The following is a 26,310-nucleotide window of genomic DNA, read 5'->3' on the forward strand; positions in this document are numbered from 1 at the left end:
CTTCTCATGCCGGTCAAAGACTGAAGCTTCTGGTTTTTAAAAACCAATACTCTTAACTTTTGGTTCTGTTCTCCATGACACATGAGCCTTCATTAATCATGGTTTCTATACTTTTTCAAGAATTTCTCTGATTAAAGTTGTGTCCTCAAACCAGATCTAATGACTGAGGAAAATTCTTAACAACAAAACTTTGTGTGCAGAAGAGTGCATATACGCGCCCATATGTATCTGTGGTATGTGTGACGGAGTATGGGGTATGCATGTGTGATCCATAGGCATGTCCATGTGAGAATGCTGGCATACACTGGAAGGTCAGAGAGGTGTGTGCAGAAGGTTTTCATTTTTTACCAAGTTTTTTTTTTTTTTTTTTTTGCTCAATTTCATACATGACAGACTAGATGGCCCATGAGTTTTCAGGAATTCTCCAGACGCTGACTTCCATTTTGAACTAGGATTGCAGATTACAGTGGCTTCATGTGGCCTTGGGGATTTGATTTCACATTCTCATGCCACTGCAGCAAGAACTTCATGCACTAAGTTCTTTTCCCGGCCTAGACAGAACCTTTCTTTGGACGCTGATCTTAAGAGACAAGTGCTGTTCATCTGTTGTGAATTCTCTGTTCAGTTCAGTACCCCATTTTTTAATTGGGTTAATTAGAGTTGTAGTGTCTAGTTTCTTGAGTTCTTTGTATATTTTGGAGATCAGACCTTTGTCTGATGAGGGGTTGGTGAAGATCTTTTCCCAGTCAGAAGGTAGCCTTTTTGTCTTACTGACAGTGTCCTTTGCTTTACAGAAGCTTCTCAGTTTCAGTAGGTCCCATTTATTCATTGTTTCTCTTATTGTCTGTGCTACTTAAGGTCATGCTCAACCTCCTTAGCAATCAGGGAAATGCAAATCAAAACCACTTTGAGATACCATCTTACATCTCTCAGAATAGCTAAAATCAAAAACACCAATGATAGCCTATGCTGGAGAGGATGTGGAGTGAGGGGAACACTCATCCATTGTTGGTGGGAATGCAAACTTGCACAGTCACTGTGGAAATCAGTGTGGTGGGTCTCAGGAAACTGGGAGTCAACCTCCGTCAGGACCCAGCAATTCCACTCTTGGGAATATACCCAAGAGATGCCCTATCATACTACAAAAGTATTTGTTCAACTATGTTCATAGCTGCATTATTTGTAATAGCCAGAACCTGGAAACAACCTAGGTGCCCCTCAACAGAAGAATGGTTAAAAAAGGTGTGGAACATATACACATTAGAGTTTTACTCAGCGGTAAAAAACAATGACATTTTGAATTTTGCATGTAAATGGATGGAAATAGAAAACGCTTTACTGAGTGAGGTAACCCAGACCCAAAAAGAGGAATATGGTATATACTCACTCATAAGTGTGTTCTAGCCATAGTTAAAGGTCTTTGAGTCTATAATTTGTGATCCTAGATAAGCTGAATAAGAAGGTGAACCTGAAGAAAATCATATAGTTATCCTCCTGGATATTAGAAGTAGGCAAGATTGCCAGGCAAACTTGGGTGCATGGGGGCGGGGTGTGGAAGTACGGGGAGATGGTTCAGGAGAGGGGAGAGGGGAGGATCGTGGATAAAAAAAGAAAATAAAATTAATAAAAAAAAGAGACACGTGCTGTGATGTGTCACTGGACAAAGTGCCTGCTGTGAAGGCATAAAGAAGTGAGTTTGGATAGTGAGCATCCCATAGCAGTCTGGAGATGATGGACATAATGACCATAACCCCAGGGCTAGGGGCTGGAAATATATATTCTGGAAGACTTACAGGCCAGACAGTCTGCTCCCAAACAGTGAGTTCCAGGATCAGTGAGAAACCCTGGCTCAGAAGATAAAGTAGAGAAGCAATCGAGGGAAACAGACTGATGTTAACACCAGGCAACTATATGCACCTGCACAAGTAAATACACCTACATATATACATGTGCCCACGTGCATATGCAACCATATGTAACAAATACTATATACACATACACATTGGAAAGACAAAGAACAAGAATGAATGGGTACCATACTGGATATTCTACCATAGTCCATAAGCACAAAGAACAGATAACCCAATTCATAAGGTGAAAACTTTCTGAACAGTTTCTGTCAGTAAGCTCTTTGAAACACTGGGGAACGTGCCTGATTATCATGGGAGGGCAGGAAGCAGGGCATTTTTCCAGCCTGCTACTCATTCTCTGTATTGACTCAAGTCGCTCAACTGCTCAACTCTCCTCCAACTTGGGCCATGCCTCAGGCAGCAAGAAGAGATATGACTAGAGCTGGGAAGTTACTCATATGTCAGAAACAGCTTCCTACCAGTGACCAGTGAAGAATTAACAGGGGCCACTAAGGGCGGCCTTCAGAGTTCAGTCATCTCTTCTTAGCTCATGTTTGTCTTCCCAGAATAACTCACTCATCTGTCTCAATATCTACATCTTCAAACTAAATGGTTTTACATAGACATATTTTACAATCACTTCAGTGTAAAAGCTGCTGAGAGCCAGAGCGCATAGTGTGGCTCAAGGAGAAACCTAAGATTTGAACCTAGATTTGATTACAAAGGCAGGGATCTCAAATACTGAAATAGTAAACACAAAGTGCTAGATAAAATTAGAGAAATCATGAGTTTTCCACCTAAACATGTGTTATAATATAATATGTTGATAAACAAGCTCTAGGATTTTATTAAGTGCCTTTAAGTCAAATGATTATATATTCAATGTAATTACCCATAACTAATTTGATTATTATTTTTCCCAGGATGATACATGCAAAAGAGGTGTTAGACAAGGATAACGGGAAGTTTTATTTTTTCATGCTTTCATTCTTCATTCATCACTGTGTGTGAAACAGACAGGTAGACAATGACTAAGGTTCACAGAGTCTCCTTAGTGACTGGGAGAACATGACTGAAGGATACATAATAGGACCATGTGGAAACAGAGTAGCATGAAGAAGTGGCATTTGAATCCAAGTTCAGGTAACCCAAATTGATTGTTTAAAGAGGAAATACCATAAGTTCTTCACAAAGACCTTAAAGTAAGACCAAAATCTTTGAAACTGCAAGAGGAAGTCATGAGAAACCTTTCAAGACAGGCAATAACTTTCTGAACAGAACTTTCATTGACCCAAAGCTAATAATAAGAACAGACTAACAAGACTGCACCATACTGAAACTCTCTGTACAGCAAAGAAAGCAAAGACCACAGTGAAGAAGATATGGCCTACAGAGTAGAAGAAAATCAACAGTGAGTCATCTTTCTGATATTTACTATCCAGAAACACTAAAAATCTAAAGAACAAGTAATTCATTTGATAAATGGGAACCTGAACTGAAAGGGTACTTTTCATATGAAGACTATAGTTACAAATGCATAAAAACCCATGCAACATTTTAAAGAAATGCAACTAAAACCCACTGATATTCCATCTCACCCCAGTCAAAATGGCTGTCATCGAGAAACACAAGTAATAAAAAAACAAGTGTTAGTGAGGATGTGATAGAAAAGAGATATATAGTCTAGCTATATCACTCTTGAGTGAAAACCTGAAGGAATCTAATACATCACAGAGTTCTTCATATATCTCTGTTTATTACTGCATCATTGTGATAATCCAAATTACAAAATCAGCCTAGGTAGCTGGCAGTAAATGAATGAACAAAGAAAATGTTTTATCCATATACAGTTAGGGTTATTGACCTGTTAAGAAGAATTCAATCATATGATGTGCAGAAAAATGGATGTAACTAGAGATCATTATGAAAGTAAAAACCTAGACTCCTAAAGGTAGATATCATGTTTTTCTTCATATGTAGAATCAAAGAAAATAAGAATAAGGGAAAATAAGAGAAAACAAACAAAAACAACAGGACTCATGGGGGAGTAGTGTTAATTGTTAGTAATAAGGGGAATACATACAATCTGAAACACTTTATATACATGTCTGAGGATGATATAATGAGACCTAGTTTTGGGAGTTTGAGGGATATCTTGGCAGTTAAGATCACTTGTTGTCCTTCCAGAGAACTTGGGTTGATTTGCTGCACATATATGGCAGCTTATAAGCATCTGTAACTCTAGTCTGAGAGGCTCCAACACTTTCTGGACCAGGTGCATGACAGGCATGCGGATGGTACGCAGATATACATGCTGACAAAACAGCTATACATAGAAAATAAATAAGAGTTTTAGTAACAGTCATTGTACAGTTAATATATTCTAATTGAAAAGAATCTCAGTGCATGGAATACAGGACACAGACTGTAGCATATGCAGTAAAACAGAAGGACTCTCATTATGGAACATGGAAACTGGAGATACAGAATATGGTGACAATGCAGATTTCCTGCTGGAAGAATGGTAAGCCTTGGGGACACCAACTAAGCTGATGAAAGTAGGAAGAAAGGTCACTTGTGTTAGCTGTAAGAGCATCTGCTGTCACTAATTAGTTATGCATCCTTTAACTATGCAATAGACATTAATTAAAAGTGACCCCAGACTGTCTAGGAACTCTTCTGTGTCCCAAAGGTTAAGGGAAACCCGAGCATCGCCAAAAACTGTAAACTGTAGCAAAAACAAAAAAATCACACAGAAACTGGCATAGTAAATCCAACCTTAGGCATTATACTTTCCCAGGAAATAGTTACTGTTAAAGGAATAAAGTGATTAAGGAAAATGACTATATGAAGGCTAAATTAATGGATTAGTAATCTGAGAAAAACCCAAATAAACATGCCAAAGTATAGCATGCAGACGGTCCACAGTTTGACCCGCAGCATTGACCAGAAACTTTAAAACTCAGAACTTAAAAAATTAAGAAGTGTAAGTAACATAATAAAAGCAATTACATGTGGTAATTGTCTTAGTTTCATAAAAAGGTGGAGCAGTGAGAATGTTCTAGAAAAGCAAATGAATCATTGGTCTCATGGAAGAAGACAAGTCAGGAAGCATGCCCTGAAGAGCCAGTAGAACTGAGGCCAGATAATTTGATGTGAATTGAGAGCAGTTGTAGCGATCTGTGATTATGGCTTTTAAAAATCACAAAGCATCTTCTCAATACATGCTCTCTCAATGTTTCCCTTTTTAGGTGTTATTTTAAATGTTATCATTTTTAGTGATGTGTACATGTGTGGGTCTCTGAATGGGTATATGCACATGAGTGCTGCTGCCTGCTCGTGACAGAGGAATCTGATCCCCTGGAAACTGGAGTTACTGATATTTGTGAATAACTTCATAGGGTTGATGGTAATAAGTCTCTGTGAATAAAACATCTCTCCAACCTCATCTCTTGAAGTTCCTGTTGGCATTTGAGTCAGACATGTTCAGAGACATGGATCCAGATTGATGTGTGACATTTCACATATAGTTTCTTGATTCTTTTGCACATTTTAGCATATTTATTAGGATCTGCTGTAGTTCTTGTAGTGATGGAAACATTGCAAGTAGTTACAAACAGTTATAACTAAAACATTACTCCTCCTCATTTATCTTGTCTACTCCTCAGTATTATCATGAAAGAAAGTTCAGTAGTCAATGCTGTGTATGCAAAATCTTGCAGACAGAAGCCTGTGCATTAGCGTGTGGGCACATCACAAGGCACATTTTTTGACCTTTTTTCTGGTGAAACTTTCTTTTTAACCCTTGTAACACTTTTTTTCTAACTTTTGAGCACAGTAAGTCGGGAATCTCGCTGTGGGTACCATTTATAATTCCCAGAACCATGCTTTACAGAAACACCATCAACACAAACTGCTGTTTGTTTTAGGAGAGCTCCTCCTTTTGGTGATAAATCTATGCATGTCTAGTCCCCTGAGTCTTTTTATTTTCTGAATAATGAGTACAAAACTGCTGAAAGCAGCTTAAAGGAGGAAGATTAGTATTAACTAAAGTTTTAATAATTGCTGATCTCCTAAGACCATAATAACAAGGGATCTGAAAAGTATATACTCAAGAATGAACTGAATTGTCATCAAGTTTTAGATATAGATTTTCAAATTCTACCTTGAATCATTCAAATAACTTTTATTTAAGGGTGACATTTATCTACTGAACATGTCAGCAAGAGGAATATCATTAATATTATTATTTGTATGGAAGAATTTATCTTAATCTCATACTATCAAATAAAATATTGATCATACTGTTTCAGATGAGCGGTTAATTCTTAAGTGTAAACCTTGTACAATAATCAAATTTAGTACTTTGTTTTATTTACTAAGATTTTCCTAGCAAAAAGTTGCCTATTTTTAGTAAATGCTATTTTTCTAGTAAGTAAACATGTTTAATAAACATTGGATAAACATGATTAATTTGATTTGGTGTGGTCTGTCTCTGCAAGACACACGTAGCAAGGGAATAATTTTTTTGATACTGAACAAGGAATATAAAGTGCTTTTCCTGGCAGATGACAGTAGCATTGATCCCCAACGAATCAGAAGGCATGTCTTTTACAGTCTTCTTTCAGTGAGACTTCATGTTTGAACTTTGTATCATTTTTTTCTAGCTATTGAACATTCTAGAAGGATTTTGTAAAGGTTGACACCTGGAGTGACATGCCATCTTGTTAGCGGCTGTCTTAGATAGGGTTTCTGTGGCTATAATGAAACAACATTACCAAGAGTAAGTTGGTGAGGAAAGGGTTTATTTGGCTTTATTTGACATGCCATCATCTTGGGTTGGTGGTTGTCTTAGGGTTACTATTGCTGCAATGAAATAACTTCACAAAGAGCAAGTTGAGAAGGAAAGGGTTTGTTTGGCTTATATTTCTACATCACCATCTACCATTAAAGGAAGTCAGGACAAAAACTCAAACTGGGCAGGAACTTGGAGGCAGGAGCTGATGCAAGGGCTTTGAAGGGGTGCTATTGGCTTGCTGATCATGGCTTGCTCAGTTTGCTTTCTTGTAGAACCTAGGACCTCCAGCCCAGGGATGTCACTACTCACAATGAGCTGGATCTTCCTACATCAATCACTAATAAGAAAATGCCATACAGTCAGATCCTATGGAGGAATTTTCTCAGTTGAGGTTTCCTCTTTTCACATATTCTAACTTGTGTCAAGTAGACATAAAACTAGCCAGCACAGTTTCTTTATGACTTCATGAACATTTAGTCGCAATGTCAAGACTATCCTTGAAAAGTTGCTTAGTAGGATCAAATGACTAAAGGTTGTCTAACTCTCTTAAGTACTATGTCAATAATGGTTGACAATGAATTGTGTCCATGAATGTTTCTAGCCCATCAATAGTTCCTTAAGATTAGTTTTCTAAATAAAAATTATACTCATTTACTTCTTGATAAACTGCAAAAAATTATTAAATTATGTATTCCCTCAATATTTGAACATGCTATCAAGTGCTTTCATAAAAAGAATTATGTCAATTAAGGGAAATTGCTTTTTAGTAGAGTTGATATCAGAACTACAGGCAATATTTCTAAGCAATATCACAATGCTCTCATTGGGATACTTTGAAATAACCACAGTACCATGTTTACAGGGGTTAGAGAAATGGAATTAACATTCAATGTGCCAGACATAGCTAAGTATTTTATCTATACTTAAAAAGAATGAATGTGACACTTAGTAGTTAAAAGTGTGTTGATAAACAAAACACTTATTATTTACAAAAAGATAATAGCAATTATTACATGAAGAAAGATAAATAAGTTATCAGGAGCCTTCTTCAGCAGACATTATCACATCCAAGCAAACACACTGTGTTAATTCATTGCATTATGTTTTGTTCCATAGAAACAGAATGCATGGGTCTATGTAATTACAAATACAGAGCTTTATCTCCCACAGAACTAGAATCTGGGCAGTCTCAGGTCAAGCTTAGAGGTGGTGGGCGACTTCTTGAGGAACTATCTTATGGGTAAGGCACATTAATGAAGGAACATCTAAGAGAAGCAGCAAGGGTTGGAACAAACTTTGTTTTAGAGCAAGCTTTTTCTCACAACTAAGTGTGAGATGATAACCTTGGCCAGTCCCTGAGGGCAGGGTCATCAAGAACTGATTGGCTCTTGATGGGCACCCTCTTCAGTTTTGCTGCTTTAGGGGGTTAAGATTCAAGCCTACTAATTTTAGGCATGTCAGTATCTACCAATATGAGGAACAAGACAAAGTTATAATCTTATCGTTCTTGCTAAAGGAAGGCATCTTTAACTAAACAAGAGAAAAATTCAAGCTCATAAAAGAAAATTTTTTAAAAAGTTACAAAAAGAAAAAATGTGGGAAATAAATGCAACATAAATACTATATGGGGCATGTATGGGAACAAGGATAATAGCTAGATAATGGTGTACAATGGATAAAATTAGAATAAGGCATATAGATAAACTAGGAGTATTGAACAAACACAATTAACTATCATGCTTTTATTTCAAAGTCTGTTTTATAGAATAAGAAGAAAGCTATGTGAGAACTCTCAGAAATTTTTGCATGTTTTTAGAAGACTGAAATTATTTCGGCACAAAACTCTGCAAAGAAGAAGTCCTGAGTTGAAACCGTTACACTGTAGCAGGACTCATTTCAAAGCAAAATGTTTAACTCAAAACTGTCTTAAGAAATACATCTTTTGTCTATACTAGTGATTGCATCCTTCAAAAACTAGTTATAATCACGAAGCCTAAACATAGTCAGACCTTCACGTCTTTTCAGATACAAATTTTTCATTTTGTCAAATGGGGGCTCGCTGTCTGTGGGTCTGTCAGAGACCAGGGTAGACATTTCTAGATGTTAGCTAAAAAGGAGAATAGAAACTGAATGTAGAGTTCGGGATTCTCTGTGGCCAAGTGGCATGTCCAAGTGTAACACTATCTATTTTTTCTTAATTTTGTTCAAAATGTAGGAATAAATATGATTAGAGAGAACACATATTCACAACACCAAGATAAAGCAAAGCAAATTTTTTGAAACTGTGAACGTGACAGAGACCACTCTTCTCAGATCAAAATTATTTGCCTACTGAAGTACCATGTGTGGAAGGCAATGGCATGCTGAGTGGGAAAGCATTGAACTTCTGCCTTAATGCTAAATGTCTTCCCTGGCCTTTCTCCTTTCTCCCTATCCCTTACTGAGAAATACAGTGCTGCTATTTCTTGTCATTCCAGATATATTCAGAGGTTGAGCCTCTAAACTTCCGTTTAATTTTTAAAATTTCTTTATATTATCTTCCTTTCACATGAGAAGTTACAGAAATACATTTATCTACAAAATAGACATTAAAGAAAATGGAATGTTATAAATTCAGGCATGTCCTTATGTTGTGCAAGAATGTTTCAGCTATCTACTGCCATGGCCAAAACAGTGGTCCCCAACTTAACTCATATATACACTCAATTCATCTTTCCTTGCAGTCTTCACACAGTAACTGATTGACCCAAGGACACATTTTTAAGAATGTGTTCCCTTTACTCAGTGATTCATGACTGCACACCTGCATAAGTAGGATAAGATCAAATGATGGGTTTGTACAACAGGAAAATATTAAAGAGACAATAGAATATGGAGAGGCATGTATGAATAGATACCAGCAATGCAAATGTCTTTTGATTTAATGCAAATTCTGTTTCCAGGCAACAAACGATCCTCACACAATCCCAAATGAAATAATATAACAGGAAGAATAGTTAGTAAGACCTTTCCTATGTAAGATTTGTGAAAATGGGATATTATAACCAATTCTGACATTATGGGACAGGTCAACAGGACATGGATTGCGAATCCAGTGACTGAGATCATTAGCAACCTGAAAATGTAAGGGAGCTTGTCAATATTCAGACACAGAGACCTGGGAACTGGCTAGTCTTTTGAGAAGTACACTCTATCAATCCAATTGATTTTCGGAGTTAGACATTCTAACCTCTCCAGAATTTTTGTTCATAGCAAATTAATGTTTAATTAACTCTGTGTATGGAGTGACACTCATCAAGGGAGTATTCATAAACTTGGAAATGCAATGTAAACACGAGCAAATATACTGGCTCCTCAGAATTCGAGATGAAGGAAACTATCACCACACCTTGTTCTCCCTAATTCAATAAATACTCTTTGGTTTGTCCATAAAGCACTAAGTTGGAGAGGGGTTTTCAAGCAAGTCTCTACAAGTATTGTACTTTATTCAGATGAATACATTTTGGTCTCCAATGAATATGGTCTCTATACTTCCGTTTAATACCATGTTTCCATCTCTAAACAACAATAACAACAAACATGAGAAATCCAGTTTATCACAATCCATAAGAAATTCCTGAAATCCACAAGCTACCCAGTGTTACACAAGTCTTAAACAACTGCTGGGGTGGTGAGGCCTGGGAAGAAGAAATTCATCAAGTTGGACTTTCATCAAATCCTTAAATAAACATCACATCCAAGGTCATAGTAGTTCCTGGCAGAGTGCTTAGGCAAATCCTAAGCCCCTGACTCATCATTTTAAACAGCTGTTTCTTCATTCATGTGTGAAGGTTTGTAATGCAGTAGTTGAATTCATTAGAAGGTTTAAATATTTCAAAACTTGATTATGTGTTGACTAAGCTGAAATTTAACTCTTAACATTCTCTGTTATAGAATAACTTTATTTCTATTTATAAACAGCTGTAAATTAAATTTACAAAATAATACAATGAAAGTCTCTCTGATTTCCTGAAGATTTTTAAATTTAAAATTTTATCTCACACTACTTTTGCTAAGTATTATTGATTTTTCAAAAGCTAAGGTATTTGATTCCTGTCAACAGTGGAGAGCATCCTCAACCTGAGCTGTCAAGAAGGCTCTGTGAGTAAGGGTGCTAAGGGTGCTTGATATCAGCCTGACGACCCGAGTTAGATCCTTGGGACTAAAATGAAAAAAGGAAAAAATAAACTTATGCAACATGTCTTCTGATCTCTGCATGCATGCCCTAGCAAGAAATATAAACAAGAAATACAATAAAAAGAATGACCCCCTCCTAAAAACAACACCCAACAAATACCTAAAGTTCAGACCCTGATGAAGAAAAACTTATATATGTTTTTCTGGTATTTACTCCTAATGAACATTATATTCCATTTGTATTTTGCTAAATTTTTCGCTAAAACATGTTTCTTTTCCTTGCTTGACACATATAAAATCGTTGTCATCTAATAACCCCAGGAAGAGTATATGTTTTAAAATATATTGTCTAAAATTAAACCATGAATGTCTACAAAGGTTCATGAAGAAATCTCAGAAAAGATGACCAAAAGTATGTAAAGGAAGAAAATCTCTGATGAAAGATAAGAGAGGCATGAGGTTTATTGATCAAGCCTGAGACGTGATTGAGGGGTATCCCCTTTAGCAGCATTCATGAATATGAAAGATCGGTGGGATTGAATAGAAATGTAGAGTGTTTATCTCATTTGGGACTTTGAAAAGGTGAATATGCATGTATCTAGAATTAGTTAATTTATACCCCCATAGCTACCCCAGGATATATTAGGCTGTCCTCAATGATTACCTTTAGTTTTATAAATAGTGTCCATCCCTGTTGAAAAACACCAATGTAGAAAACATACTTAACTGCAATAAAATGTAAACTCAAACACTAATTTAAAAAAAATATTTATTTGTATGCGTATGCCTAAGCATAGGTATGTAAACCACTTATGTGTAAATGCCCATGGAAGCCAGAAGGCCTCTAAGGCCCTGTAAACAAGAGTTACAGTTGGTTGTGAGCTACGGGACGTAGGTGCTGAGAACCGTACATAGACTCTGCGAAAGAAACAGCAGCAAGTGTTCCTCACTGCTGAGTCATCTCATCAAGTCATCAAGCACATTTTAAAGACAAACTCTTACATTGAAAAGCAAAGATTTTATTTGTAAGTCTATACAATTGGTCATGGTGGATTTCACTGGGATCCTTTCTTACGCCTCTCTATCTATGATTCCTTGTAGTCTAGTTTGATTCCTACAGTCAGAAAAAGCAACAAGAGTAACTGAATGACTACCAATATACATTTCTTTACTTATCGGCAAAGTTTACTAACTTCAGGGACTATGGTGGGCCAGCACTACTCTAATTATATTAGTTTTGTGGAAAGGAATGATTCCAGATCATTCTTTTCTATTAAATATCATCAAGTTGTTATAGAAGTCATGGAGGAAATTTTTTTTAAGAAATTGAAACAGTCATCAGATGAAAGCCCACTTAGATTTCTTCGAAACCTTACCCACATTAAAATCGAGGGAAATGAACAAAGAACGGTGCTCCAAGCCATTCATTCTACTGTTTTTCTCATTCAAAGAATCAACGCTCCCATCAATGAAAATAGAAGAAAAATCAAGGCGTGTTTATCTGTGACAAGAGTACATTACAATTGCCCGGTAGAAGGAAGCACAGTGAGATAATGGCAGAGATAAGTGACAATTTCTTTACCAAATATAGCTATCCATTTTTTGACCTGAGCTTTTTCACTCCCTCCCATCCACCCATTCATCCACTATTAAATCTGTCAGTCTGTTGATTTGTTTATTTTTGCATCTGGTCCCCTGAAAAAGGGACTTGTATGCCTCTATGGGGCCTTTGGATTTAAGCCACAACCTTGGACTTTTGTGTCTTTCCACCATGTAATTTTATCCAAAGACCCTGAACGATTGTAGTATAAGGTACTTCGCGATCCTGATGCCCCTGCGCCGATTCCTTGAGCAGATCTAGTCTTTAGTTATGCTTTTGCATGTTTTTCTAGGACCACTTAGGCACTTCCACAACCACTTCAACAAAAATAAGAAAGCTTGTGGTATTAGTTCAAGCTGAGCCCATTACCAGGTTGCTTGTCTCCGATCAGATCCCAATGTCGTCTGCTCATCCTATCTTGCATCCTGCCATATTCCTGTGGCTTCTGCTCACCCTCCTTTGCCTTCTATTGTATCCCCTTGATTTCTGTTCACCCTGTCCCACCTCCTATCATATCTCTGTGTGTTGTTAGAGGCTGCTAGTTGGTTTCAGGCTGCTCGGCAGCTCAGACCCAAAACAATCACACAGAAACAATATTATTTAAATCACTGCTTGACCCATTAGCTCTAGCTTCTTATTGGCTAACTCTCACATATTAATTTAACCCATCTCCACTAATTTGTACATCACCACAAGGTCATGGCCTATCAGCAAATTTTCAGCATATCTGTCTCTGGCAACTCCATGCCTTCTCCCTCAACTTTGCCTCCTTTCTCCCAGCATTCAGTTTAGTTTTCTCCACCTACCTAAGTTCTGCCCTATCAATAGGCCAAGGCGGTTTCTTTATTAACCAATGGTATTCACAGCATACAGAGGGGAATCCCACATCACCTGTGACTTCTGAGCACCCTGTCCTGCCTCCTATCTTGTCCCCGTGTCTTCTGCTCGGCCTGCCCCACCGCCTATCATATCTATACAACTTCCAGTCACCCTGTTCTACCTCCTGAAAGAGTGGCATTAAGAAAATTTAACTAGAAAACCATCAGTCCTGAGGTATCATTTTGATAAGAAATAGGATTGAATTTAAGTCCTCAATGATGGGTTTTTTTTCACCCCTTTGCACTCTGCATCTTGGCCATAAGCTCCTTTTTCTAACTGTACCCAGAACTGAGCCCAGTTCTTTCATATCCCTTCTTGCCATATACCAGTAGTCAATAACTTATTTTCATAATCTCAACTATTGTGATCCTGTTTTTTTATGAAAAATATTTATTTTACTTTCAATTATGTATGCATACATGCATGTATGTCTGTATGTATGTATGTTGTAAATGTCTGTGTGGGAGTATGCTCATGCAGGCATACAAGTGTCTGAAAAGGACAGAAGAAAGCATCAGATTTCCTGATATTGGGGTTATAAATGATTATGAGCCACCTGATGTGGGAGCTAGGAAATGAACTCAACAAGCCCCACATGTGCTCCTAATTGCGGTGTCATTTCTCCAGCCCCGTCTAGTTTAGCTTTTTATTTTAACACAATTTTTTTAAAATTATTTTTGACATACTGTCTGGTGTTGCCTGGACTGCCCTTAGAATCATTACATCACCAGTGATGACCTTCACTTTTTGAGCCTCTTGTTTCTACCTCCCCATTATTAGGATGCAGCCATATTCAGCACATCCAGTTTCTGCAGTGTGGGGGCAGAAGTCTAGTGCTTTCTGTATGCTAGTTAAGCACGCTATAATGAGCTTCATTCCAAGGCAGATGGTTATTGTTATTTTTTATAAAGAATTGGGATATTCAAAAAACAAAATTCTGCGAGCTCATTAATCTTTTAAGGTTCTTAGCATCCATCATTTCATGATGATTTCTGTTTTAATTGCACAATAACTCTGGATAGGTAGGCGGGCATTTTTATCTCTTTCTTTCAAGTTATAAAATTGAGGTACGGAGAGGTCAGAATCCAAGAAAATGAGAAAAATGAACAGGAAAGCCAAGGTCTCCTAATTTCCAACCCTAGGTCCTTGCATAAAGATGAGGGCAGTTCTCTGGGAGTTTCGAAAGAGAATGTTATTGATGGCTTCAGGATAGAAGGGTTCTGATATATTTGACTGTTGAACAGTGCATCCAGCACCATGCTAAGTAATGTGAATTCAGGAATATAGAAGAAAATCTCAGAGCTTTGTGCATGAAAAAATGACACAGAAGAAAAGAAACAAGTTCAGACTGGCTTCTAAGTTTGCAATCAGAAATGGCTAGAACAGCCACCTCGTAACTATGTGACTTTGAATAATAGACAAAAATATCCAAATAACTGTTAAGATTTTTTTTGTGTAGAATGTTAGTCTCATTGCTTGCTATGTGCTATGGGTTTGTATAAAAATTTCAGCATTTAATAAGGCAGGCTCCTTGCTTTAATCTGTCTACTGCAAAGTTAATCTTTAAGATCTGCCTTATACAGATCTTAAACGATGATTGAAGAAATGTAGCATAAACAGATGTATAATGTAAACACTGAAGATACACAAAATTAGATTCTATCATAAATATGTGTTACATAAATGCTGTAGATTATGAGTTTAAAAAAAGAACAGGAAAGAAGGAAATGGAGCATTTGACTTGTCAAACACAAACAAAATATTTCTAAGTTTTACTTTGTTTTGAAATATTATAAGAGAACAGGAAAACATCCACTTTATTTTTCTCTTCCTCTTCTCTATCTAGAACAAGCATCCAAGGTTCCAAACTATTATGGACATTGTAGGTAATGGTGCTAGAAGGACAATTTTTCATACAATTGCATTCCCAGGTAAGACATTGCCATGTCCTTCCTCTCAATCACTCTGGGGATTTAGGAATAGGAAGAGGGTAAGCAGTGTTTCTTAAGGGAAGCTCAGGCTTCTGGCTTTCTCATTCTATCTCCTGTTTATGCAGAACAGTATTAGTTAGCTACCGCTGGGTCTTTCCCCAGCAAAATCATTCTTTTTTTTTTTCTGGTCTAATTTGTTGACAGAATGTGAACCCATGAGCATGAAAATTGTATAAATTGGTGATAAGATTGGAGAAATCCACAGGTCTCCCCTAAGGGCTTAAAATTAAATTCTGCTTCTATGCAGATTACTAGAGAATGTTCCATCAAGAACTGTCCATGAGATATGGGGAAAACTTGCCTTAAGTGCAGCCCTGCTATCCATTTCCTGTTTCCTCCTGTAGGTTAGTAAAGCTCTGGGTACCACCTAAAGGAAGACTAGCAATGTGTGTGCCTGCATCAGTATCTGTGTGTATCTGTGTGTATTCATGTGTGCCTGTATGTGTCCATGTGTTTATGTTCATGTATGTCTTTTGTTCCTGTGTATGTGTGCCACTAGGTGTCCATGTGGGTCTGTGTGTGTACTCCTGTGTGCGTGCCCATGCTTATGTGTGTATATGTGTATTCTTGTGTGCCTTTGTGTAGCTGTATGTTCATGTATATCTTTGTGTGTACATTTGTGTCAACTCAGTTGTGTGTGCTCACGTGGTTGAGTTTGTGTGTTTGCATGTACATGTGTTTATTTATGTGTTCACGTGCCTGTGTGTTCATGTATACCTGTGTATGTTTGTGTGGGTATATATAAAAGTGTGCATTAGGTGTGTGTTTATGCTTAGAAGTGAAAACTGTGGGGCCTAACTGACGCACCCTGGCCAACATAACTTTGACATTACAGTTCTTATAATGTCTGTCACAATTTGCATTTCTTTTTTTTTTCCTTTTTTTCTCTTCACCCTCCTCCGCCTTCTACTTTTCTTCTTTGAGGGAAGACACCACTCCCATGCCACCTGACAGGTGCCAAAACAGTGCCTCAGAATAAATCATTTGCTCCCTGAGAGGCCACTGCTAAACAATGAGCCCAGACTTAAACCAACTTGGTGCCTTCTGTATTAGTTCTCTTCTTTAAGCACAGTTTCCTCTCCCATGCCTCTAACTTGGCCAACACTATCGTCCTAATAACAAATGTACTTTGTTAATTTTCGTGACATGACAAACAATAAACACAAGTGTGAGATTTGATTCAAGATCAAGCAAGTTTTAAAGTGTTACATAAACTGAAAATAATCCAATATGAATCATGTCTTGGAAGAAAATATGTAATCCATCAGACACACTATGGCAAATGGAGGAGTTTATCCAAACAGTTCCCTTGTTTTCCTTACTATGTTATATGTAGTTGTACATGACAGTCACAGAACTGAATTCTTGGCAAACAATCATGTATTAATTGGACACTTTTCTCATGGTGAAGGGAAGAAACATTGCATATCAAAGAACTTACCGCTGCTTGCCGATGAGTGTTGGACAATATCCCATGAATCTTCACTTTGTCTTTCTCCATTTGGTCTATGTTCACCCACAGATCTCGGCTGGCAGAGTCCGTTGGGCCATATATTCGAGATATGTAGTAATTGTGATCTGTGTCCTCCTGCATGGGTGGAGAATGGCGAACATTAAAAACTGTTTCCGTTAATTTTATATTTAAGAGTTCTTCTGTAATTAAAGATTTCAGTGATCTCTAATCTAGCAAATAGTTTAAGTAGAATCATACAGAAATAAATTGAAATGAAAATTAAATATGTAAAATAAATTCTTTTCTTTAGAAGAAACAGTTAAATACAAAAAAAACTTACAATCAAATTTATATTCTGTGCACCATGTATTTCTTTTTTATGATAGTAATAGTAGACACTTAACTGCTGACAAGACAAAAACATCTGATTTAGAAATATTTAGAGAAGATCTGAGTTATAATTACATTGAGCAACAACAAAATTAATTTATTCTTTAAAAACATTATATTTTGGACTGAATTTAGTTAATAATATTAAAAATTCAGGTAACTGCTTAATTGGGTTATTAAAACCTACTTTTATTTGAATTCTCATTATGGGTCTCATTATAGTGCTTTGTACAGGGGTTTTATTTCTCATGCTCCCAGCTCAATGGGGAAGGTGAATGTTGTAAAAGCATATGACACTTGGGTAAAGCAGATCATATACATATGTTAGCCACAAACTGGAACAATGTCTATCACGGGCTTGTGGATGGCTCCTCCATGGATAAGTAAGCATTTGCCAGGAAGCATGGAAATCTCTGTTTGGGTCTCAATTATACAATAAAAGCCAGACATATCACATGCATCATTTTAAGAGATATTTAATTTCATGCTTAATTATATGCATTTATATTCACTTTTTATATGTATTTTGTCTGACATTGAGGTGAATATGTGCAAAATGAATAAAGAAGGTTTTCTTTGATTTGGGCAATAATGTTTTGGAAGTGAATTCTGTCTAATACATTTTTTATCAAAATGTTTCTAGAATAAAACTGAGGTGCCAAGCCATTCAGTCAAAACCAGAATCTCATGTATGTATTTACAGATCACCAGGTCAACGTGTACAGAAACTGATTATAGAAAGTATAAGAAGGCTCACGTCTAACCAATATTCAAAGGGATTTTGCATTATTCCTAAAAGAAATAATACAATTCAACACAAAAATATTGATGGGAATAGATGTAAACCAGAAATTGAGTTTTTACTTAATAAAATTTGTAAGAAAAATTTTAGTTAAGTTTTGGGTGCAAGAAACTTCTTCTGAGATAGAAGAATATAGGAGATTAAAGGACATGGAAATGAGATGTTCTGAAGCTGGGATGATGGGCAGCCTCGTGAATTCCAGGTCTTTCTTTTAAAGTGGCATGGCAAAATGCAGGAGACCCAAAACATTGTGATGTGTCTCCTAGTACCTGCTGCTCTCCCACTGGGACATCTTCACGAGAAGGAGAATAAGCCATGCAATTTTACCAGCCACAAAAATCAGCAGACATGTGTGAGCATCAATGAAAGATGGACCATTCGCAAGGTGTTTACAAGTCCAGAGGATGCAAAGTCCCGTATTCTGCTTATGGGACATCCACGTGAGATTTGTTACAGTTGCCATTTTGGCATCATGAGGAGACTGCTGAAAATAAAAGTAACACACATAGAGAAGGACAAAATGGCAAACACTAAAGGAGAAGTTCTCTCTCTGGTAATGTTTATCTGCATGTGATTATATGAATGCACTTGCTCAACTGCTTTTTATCATACCTCACCATAATAGAGGAATACTGATATAAAAAGCATAGCTCTTATTCATAATAAAACTTAAACAAGAGAGAAAAAATGATTTTAAAGACTGTTTAGGTCTTGGTAACAAACACATAACTCAATTCTTGCATTCTACAGAGTCACAGAGCAAAAATGGAGCCTTATGTAACTTGCCAAAAGGCATCAGGTCTGAACAGCAAATAATTCTAACTTATTTGGTTTTAGTGAGTATTAGAAAAAATGGCTTTGAAGAAAATACTCAATGAATGAGAATTTGTTATGAGTTTATTATAAACTGTAATTAAGCTGGGTAAAATTAAGATTTACAATACAATACAATAAGCATACTGTGTAACTGATTATATGATGTGGTGAAATTCATATGAAATTAGCAATTCATAAAGTTTCACCAATTAAGATTAGAGTTCAGTATAAAAGACAGAAGTCAACATTTAAAGGGATTGCTTTCTCCTTAATCTCTGTAATTATTTAAACAAATAATTTTTGTTATCATGACTATTAACAATGTAACAAGATAATGAATTATGTGAAAAATTATGTACAACTTTGGCTGCAATATATATATTGCATGGGGCTATGTGAGACTATGCCTTTAATTTTCAGCTAAGTTGGAATTTTTCAAAACAATACCAGGTCTTGAAAACATGAAGTTAAGCTAAAGATTTGGTACTGACTTCTATAGCTCAATTTTGCCAAGTTGTCATGGCAACTTTTATTCAAAGATAAAAGCAATTTATTGTTTACCTAGAAGAGTAGACACACAAATTGTTAAACCCCAGAGAGGCATTTGTCTCAGGCACTCAGGAAAGCTATAAAATAGATGTCTCAAAAATGTGAGATTTTAGCATCAATAAATTATTCAAACTACTTTTTGTCATTTTTAGGCATAATGACTCTTAGAGAGTTATTGAAAGTCACTTTGGGCACAAAGATTTTTATTTTCTCTTCTAAAGCAAAGCTATTTCTAACACCAGAGACAATAAAGCAAAGGACTACTGTGATGTGACTACTTGCCAATTCATTTAGGAAACCAAATGTTACTGAAAGTAGATGGCGCAGTGGGTGACTCCAAATGCTATAAACTCAGGTTGTCAACAACTGCCTGCAAATCTGCAGCTGTAGGACAACATAGGGCATCCTTCAAAACATGCAGAGGATGCATCACCCTAGCTACAGGCCTCCTGCAAGAACCAGTCTACACCACCCAACCTCAGTGTTCTCTTCTGTCATGGCTGTTAAGCAATATCACTACACACAGTATTTATGGATTATGCATAGTTCTAGACTCAGCAATGACATCTGGATATCAAGTGTATTTTGTTGAGAACTGCAAGAAATTGAAAACTGATTGTATAGTCATCCATGTGCTAAGAATTTGATATATGAATTCATTTAAATAATCAAGATTTTCTGGTAAGTCATTTAGCACTAAACATAAGGCTATCACATAAATATTAGTCTATAATAGACAGGATTGTAGTGTTCTTTACACATGTGGAGGTGTATTTTGTTCTTTTAAGAATGCTTTCATACTGGGCGGTGGTGGCACTCGCCTTTAATCCCAGCACTTAGGAGGCAGAGGCTGTGAGGAGGAACTCTGTGAGTTCGAGACCAGCCTGGTCTACAAGAGCTAGTTCCTGGACAGGCTCCAAAGCTACAGTGAAACCCTGTCTTGAAAAATAAAAAAGAATAAGAATGCTTTCACATGTGGTTATTATTTATTTAAACATAAAGTTATTTTAAATACTATGTGAGTAAGTCATACTTTCAAGAAATACATTTTACCAACGACCACAGGTTAGTTCTCTGTGTTTAATAAGAAAGTAAGGGGTATGGTAGAATAACAAAACCGAAGAAAGAGCATAGTGAGAGTACTAAAAGAAAAAAAAAAACTTGTGAGAAAGGTAAGTGCAGTCCTACTTTGCCCACACAGCCTTGCCTTGGGAAACAAAGATCACAATACTCTAGAACAGACGCAATGGGATAAACATTGCTGGCCTTGCTTCAAAATGTGTATGCTAAAGATTCAACTCCCAGCATGCTTATAATTTTCTAGAGGGTCTTAATGAGGGTAGTTAAGGTTAAACAATGCCATAATTGTGGAAAGTGGACAAGATTGATACACATAATAGGAGGCATGAATATTTTCCTTCCCTCTTCTGGCTGCTTCCTCCCACACTCTTCTCATCCCTCAGTCTCTTCTTCTCTTCCTCTTTCCCTCATTTTCTCTCCTTCCTTTGGAAAAGTCCACAGCATTTGCAACAAAACTGTATACTGTGAATTCTTCTGTGATAATTCCTCCTCTCTTCTCTTCCTTGGCACACATTTGCTAGAACACACTAAGTAGCTTAGGATAGCCTAGACCTCATGGCAGCCTTCTAAGTGCTGGCTTTATCATTATAGGTGTGAATCACGGCATTTGGCTCAAAGAGCAATTGTATAAGTGTCCAAAATGGAAAAGTCAGATTATAAAACAGTATAAAAACATTGGATAATCAAACACCATCATAACTTTCCATGGAAAGAGCATCTATAAAACCTTGGAAAATGAACTTGTGACTCAAATTTTTTTCCTCTACCAAGTTATATTTTAAATACAAGGTAGTATCTTTTAATACATATAGATATAGAGAAAATATATAACCAATGTGAAATCCTGGAACATGTAATACCTACTTTCATATCAAACGGGGTAATTAAACTGCTCATCACAGCGATTCCAGTGAGTAATTAGCTGTGTGAAGGCCTGGTTCTGTGTAGCTATGCAGAAGTTATTGCCAAAGGTTTGACAACGAGTACTAACTGACAAGAACACTTCAAAAAAGGTCACATGCAGTCACTAAAATTATAAGCAGGCATATAATTTCTTTTCATCATGAATATATAATAATAATATTCAAATTGTTATGTACTGACTGTGAAATGCCCCTCACAGGCTCATGAATGAGTTTTCTCCAGCTGATTGGACGATTTGGTATGCTTGTGGAACCTTTAGGAGATGAAGTTTAGATGTAGGAGGTAAGTCTCTATGAGCAGCCCTGTGTCCTGCCTTATCTGCCACTTCCTGAGCCACTAAGATGGAACAGTATCTTCCAAATGACCCTGCTCCATGAAGTGAGATGCCCTGCCATTCCTTCAGTGTTAAAATGAATTCATGTCATACAAAACAATTACCCAAATAAGCTTTTCCATGGGTTGTTTCTGTTTCTGTTAGGCATTGTGATCAAACAATAATTAATATACTGACATGATTGCCTGTGATTCATAGTTGTTAATTAATAGATGAACCTGAAATCATCGACACACTCGCTAAAAAATTTTAATTTTTATAAGGACACCATTAGAGGTGTAAATCTGAAACTGAATATTTATTGGTGCATGCATGTCACCAAAGGCCAGTAGAAAAATATTAAACTCATTATTTTTCTCACTATAATGCTCATGGACATCTACATTTTATAAAATTACATTTACCTAAGTGTGAATGTGTATTTTTATTTACTTCCTTCTTTATCCTATCTGATTATACTTGTTTATTTATGTATGTATATAGACACATCTATAACTAATATATGTTAAATCTGTAGAATATATTAAACATTTATTAACTGAGTTATTTTTGAGTAATGAAATCTAGAGGAACTAGCCTTTCCAAAAAATATTAGTTGAAATTTTCATCATTAACACATTATATAAAATTGGGAATTTTTCTTTGTATATATACAAAACACTAGAAAATTCTAGAGTTCCCAAAGAAAAAAATCTCAGTCTTTGAGAATTTCATATGTGCATTTTGATCAATTAATGTAATTGTAAAAGTAAATTTTTGAAATAAAATGTGAACAGTCACAAGGCTGTTAACTGTGAGCAGCAAATATATCTACTATTTTTTTTAATGTTTCTTTTTTTTAATTGATTTTTATTGAGCTCTACATTTTTCTCTGCTCCCCTCTTTGCCTTTCTCCTTTCCTTCAACCCTCTCCGTAGGTCCCCATTATCACAATTCACTCAGGAGATCTTGTCTTTTAGTACTTCCCATGTAGAATAGATCTATGTATGTCTCTCTTAGGGTCCTCATTGTGGTCTAGGTTCTCTGGGATTGTGATTTGTGGGCTGGTTTTCTTTCCTTTATGCTTGCTTAAAAAACACTTATGAATGAGTACATGTGATAATTGTCTTTTGGGGTCTGGGTTGTCTCACTAAATATGATGTTTTCTAGCTCCATCCATTTGTCTGCAAAATTCAAGATGCAGGTTTTTGGTTTTTTTATGCTTTTTTTTTTAATAGTAGATGCTTTAAAAACTTCCTAAAGAAAAGTTCTTAACACACTAAGGCACTTAACAATAGAATTTCAAGGTGAAAACTTGAATTATTTTAGGATAAAATTGATATATAAATTTGAACTAAATATTTTCTTTAAGATATTAGCTTCTTTGACTTATATAAAATTCAATATTTCATACTACAAATAGCAAAATAAATTTAGCAATAAAAGAAATAAAAGAAAATATCCATTTTTAGCAAATATTAAAAGACTGACCTTTGAACTTTCATAATCACTAATGTCATCACCATTTTATATGTTTCTTATTTTTTACTTCATTTTTCTTTTTCTTTTTTTTTTTATTAAAAATTTCCACCTCCTTCCCTCCTCCCACTTCCCTCCCCTCCCCTACTCCACTTTCCCTACCTCTCCTTCTCCAGGTCAAAGAGCAGTCAGGGTTCCCTACCCTATGGGAAGTCCAAGGTCCTCCCCGCTCCCTCCAGGTCCAGGAAGGTGAGCATTCAAACAGACAAGGCTCCCACAAAGCCTGTCCATGCAGTAGAATCAAAGCCCAGTGCCATTGTCCTTGGCTTCTCAGTCAGCCTCCACCGTCAGCCACATTAAGAAAGTCCGGTTTGATCACATGCTCCATCAGTCCCATTCCAACTGGCCTTGGTGATCTCCCATTAAATCTGTTCCACCGTCTCAGTGGGTGAACACACCCCTCGTGGTCCTGACTTCCTTGTTCATGTTCTCCCTCCTTCTGCTCCTCATTAGGACCTTGGGAGCTCAGTCCAGATGAAGGTTCTATGGTAATTTGCAAGATATTCATCAGTGTGGCTATAGGACAAGGCCAGTTCAGGCACCCTTTCCTCTGATGCTCAAGGAACAAGCTGGGGACATCTCCTTGGACACCTGAGAACCCCTCTAGAGTCAAGTCTCTTACCAACCCTAAAATGGCTCCCTTAATTAAGATATCTTCTTCCCTGCTCCCACATCCACCCCTCCCTCATTCCAACCATCCCATTCCCTCAAGCTCTCCCCCATCCTTCCCTTCTTGCTTCTCTTCCCCCATCTCCCCTTATCCCCACCTCACCCCCCCATGCTCCCACCCCCTGCCTGGCAATTTTGTCAACTTCCAATATCCAGGAGGATAACTATATGTTTTTCTTAAGGTTCACCTTCTTATTTAGCTTCTCTAGGATCACGAATTATAGGCTCAATGTTCTTTATGGCTAGAATCCACTTATGAGTGAATACATACCATAGTCCTCTTTTTGGCTCTGGATTACCTCACTCAGTAAAGTGTTTTCTATTTCCATCCATTTGCATGCAAAATTCATGATGTCATTGTTTTTTTTTTTTAACCGCTGAGTAGAACTCTAAAGTGTATACGTGCCACACCCTCTTTATTCATTCTTCTATTGAGGGGCACCTAGATTGTTTCCAGGTTATGGCTATTACAAATAGTGTTGCTATGAACATAGTTGAACAAATATTTTTGTAGTATGATTGAGCATCTCTTGGGTATATTCCCAAGAGTGGAATTGCTGGGTCCTGAGGGAGGTTGACTCCCAGTTTCCTGAGAAACCGCCACACTGATTTCCAAAGTGGCTGCACAAGTTTGCATTCCCACCAACAATGGATAGTTTTCCCCTTACTCCACATCCTCTTCAGCATAGGCTATCATTTATGTTTTTGATTTTATCCATTCTGACAGGTGTAAGATGGTATCTCAAAGTTGTTTTGATTTGCATTTCCCTGATTGCTAAGGAGATTGAGCATGACCTTAAGTGTTTTTTGGCCATTTGAACTTCTTCTGTTGAGAATTCTCTGCTCAGTTCAGTGTCCCATTTTTTTTTAATTGGGTTAATTGGCATTTTAAAGTATAGTTTCTTGAGTTCTTTATATATTTTGGAGATCAGACCTTTGTCTGATGTGGGGTTGGTGAAGATCTTCTCCCAGTCAGTAGGTTGCCTTTTTGTCTTACTGACAGTGTCCTTTGCTTTACAAAAGCTTCTCAGTTTCAGGATTCTCCATTTATTAACTGTTGCCCTTATTGCCTGTGCTACTGGGGTTCTACATAGGAAGAGTTCTCCTGTACCCTTGTGTTGTAGACTGCTTCCTACTTTCTCTTCTATCAGATTCAGTGTGGTCAGATTAATATTGAGGTCTTTACATTCCTAAGGTAGGTCACATTGTTAAAGAGACATGTTGAAAGCAAGTGTGGAAGTGAATATTAAAGAATTACTAAAGGACACTCAGACTTTATAATTTTTTGTTTACAATTTTACAATTCAACAAGTGTTATACTTTGAGGAAGTATTTGTGCTTCTATAAGCAATCATCCAGTATACCCTGCTTCTTTATTTCCAAGACATGTTTCAAGGTTTTCAGAGAGTGTCTGGTCTACCGGCTAGAGAATGTCAGCTACATTCTGACATCCATGGGCAGGGGCTTGGCGGGTAACTAAAAACTTGAAGAGAGGAAGCATGAGGTGTGCCCAAAGGAATCAAACTAGCAGGCCGCTATTAGAACTCTGTTTCTCCTGGGTTTAATCACTAAAGAACTCCAACACAGTACTACGGTCACTTATCCATTCTGTTCACATTAATGTTACCTTTCTTGTACACTGAGTTTACCACACAGCCCCATCCTTCAGGTAGGGTCATACACAGGATGAAAAGAGTTAGAGCCTACAGTAGCCGTCACTACATGGTACATGGATAAAGACTACACCACACTCCTTCTTTTCCAATCTCGTCATAAGAAAAGGATGTATAGGTACAGGTTTAAGAAGATGAATTTGTCTCTAAGTATCATTACAACTTCTAGATTTACTCTGGGTAAGAGTCGAGTTAGAGTGCTCTTCGGCAATGTTCCTAAAATTGTTTGGACATGAGAAAAACAGGAAGTGATGCGTAGATGTAGGGTAGAATACTCAGTCTGATTTAAGTCATTCTTTTGAAAAGAAAGGAAAGTGTGTAGTTTGCATGACCAGGGAATTAGCAAGCTATAATTAGTACCACCTCCATTTCAGCAGCTGAATAATCATGCTTCTTAGTAAGCTGTAATTGGCCTCACAACTGGCACAAAGTCACGAAATTCTTGTACTGGATCTTATGGTATGTTATTCATCATTTGTGAGAACTCAATACATTATGGGTCCCTACGTATAAATATACAACCATTTTCAAATGTGCTGGGTAATTGTCATTAGTAAAATGTGTATTCATTTCAGAGTACACTGTATTTCTCTGTAGTTCTTGGTACAGTGTATTTTTTCAGGCAACTACAAATAAACAATAAGTACATAAAAGGGTTCAAAATGTTACAATAAAAAAATCATATTTTAAAAGGATTGTGGACAAGGTTTAGGGTTTGTATTGTCTTTATTCTGCTTTAGCTAGCCTGGGACACCATAACAAAATACCATAGAATAGAATATTCTCAACACAATGTGAATGTGATGTA

At 36.8% G+C, this 26,310-nt stretch overlaps 1 protein-coding gene across 1 annotated transcript in view; it reads right to left on the bottom strand.

Annotated features, from left to right (window-relative positions):
- Positions 1 to 26,310, bottom strand: part of Plxdc2 (plexin domain containing 2) — a 392,448-nt gene that overhangs the window by 181,360 nt on the left and 184,778 nt on the right. Inside the window, exon 3 of the mRNA XM_048461163.3 lies at positions 16,736 to 16,882. Coding sequence (XP_048317120.2) covers positions 16,736 to 16,882 — 147 coding nt within the window. The remainder of the gene's footprint in view (positions 1 to 16,735; positions 16,883 to 26,310) is intronic.

This window comes from Myodes glareolus, chromosome 14 (genome assembly GCF_982192425.1).
Source record: "Myodes glareolus chromosome 14, mMyoGla1.1, whole genome shotgun sequence".
NCBI lineage: Eukaryota > Metazoa > Chordata > Mammalia > Rodentia > Cricetidae > Myodes > Myodes glareolus.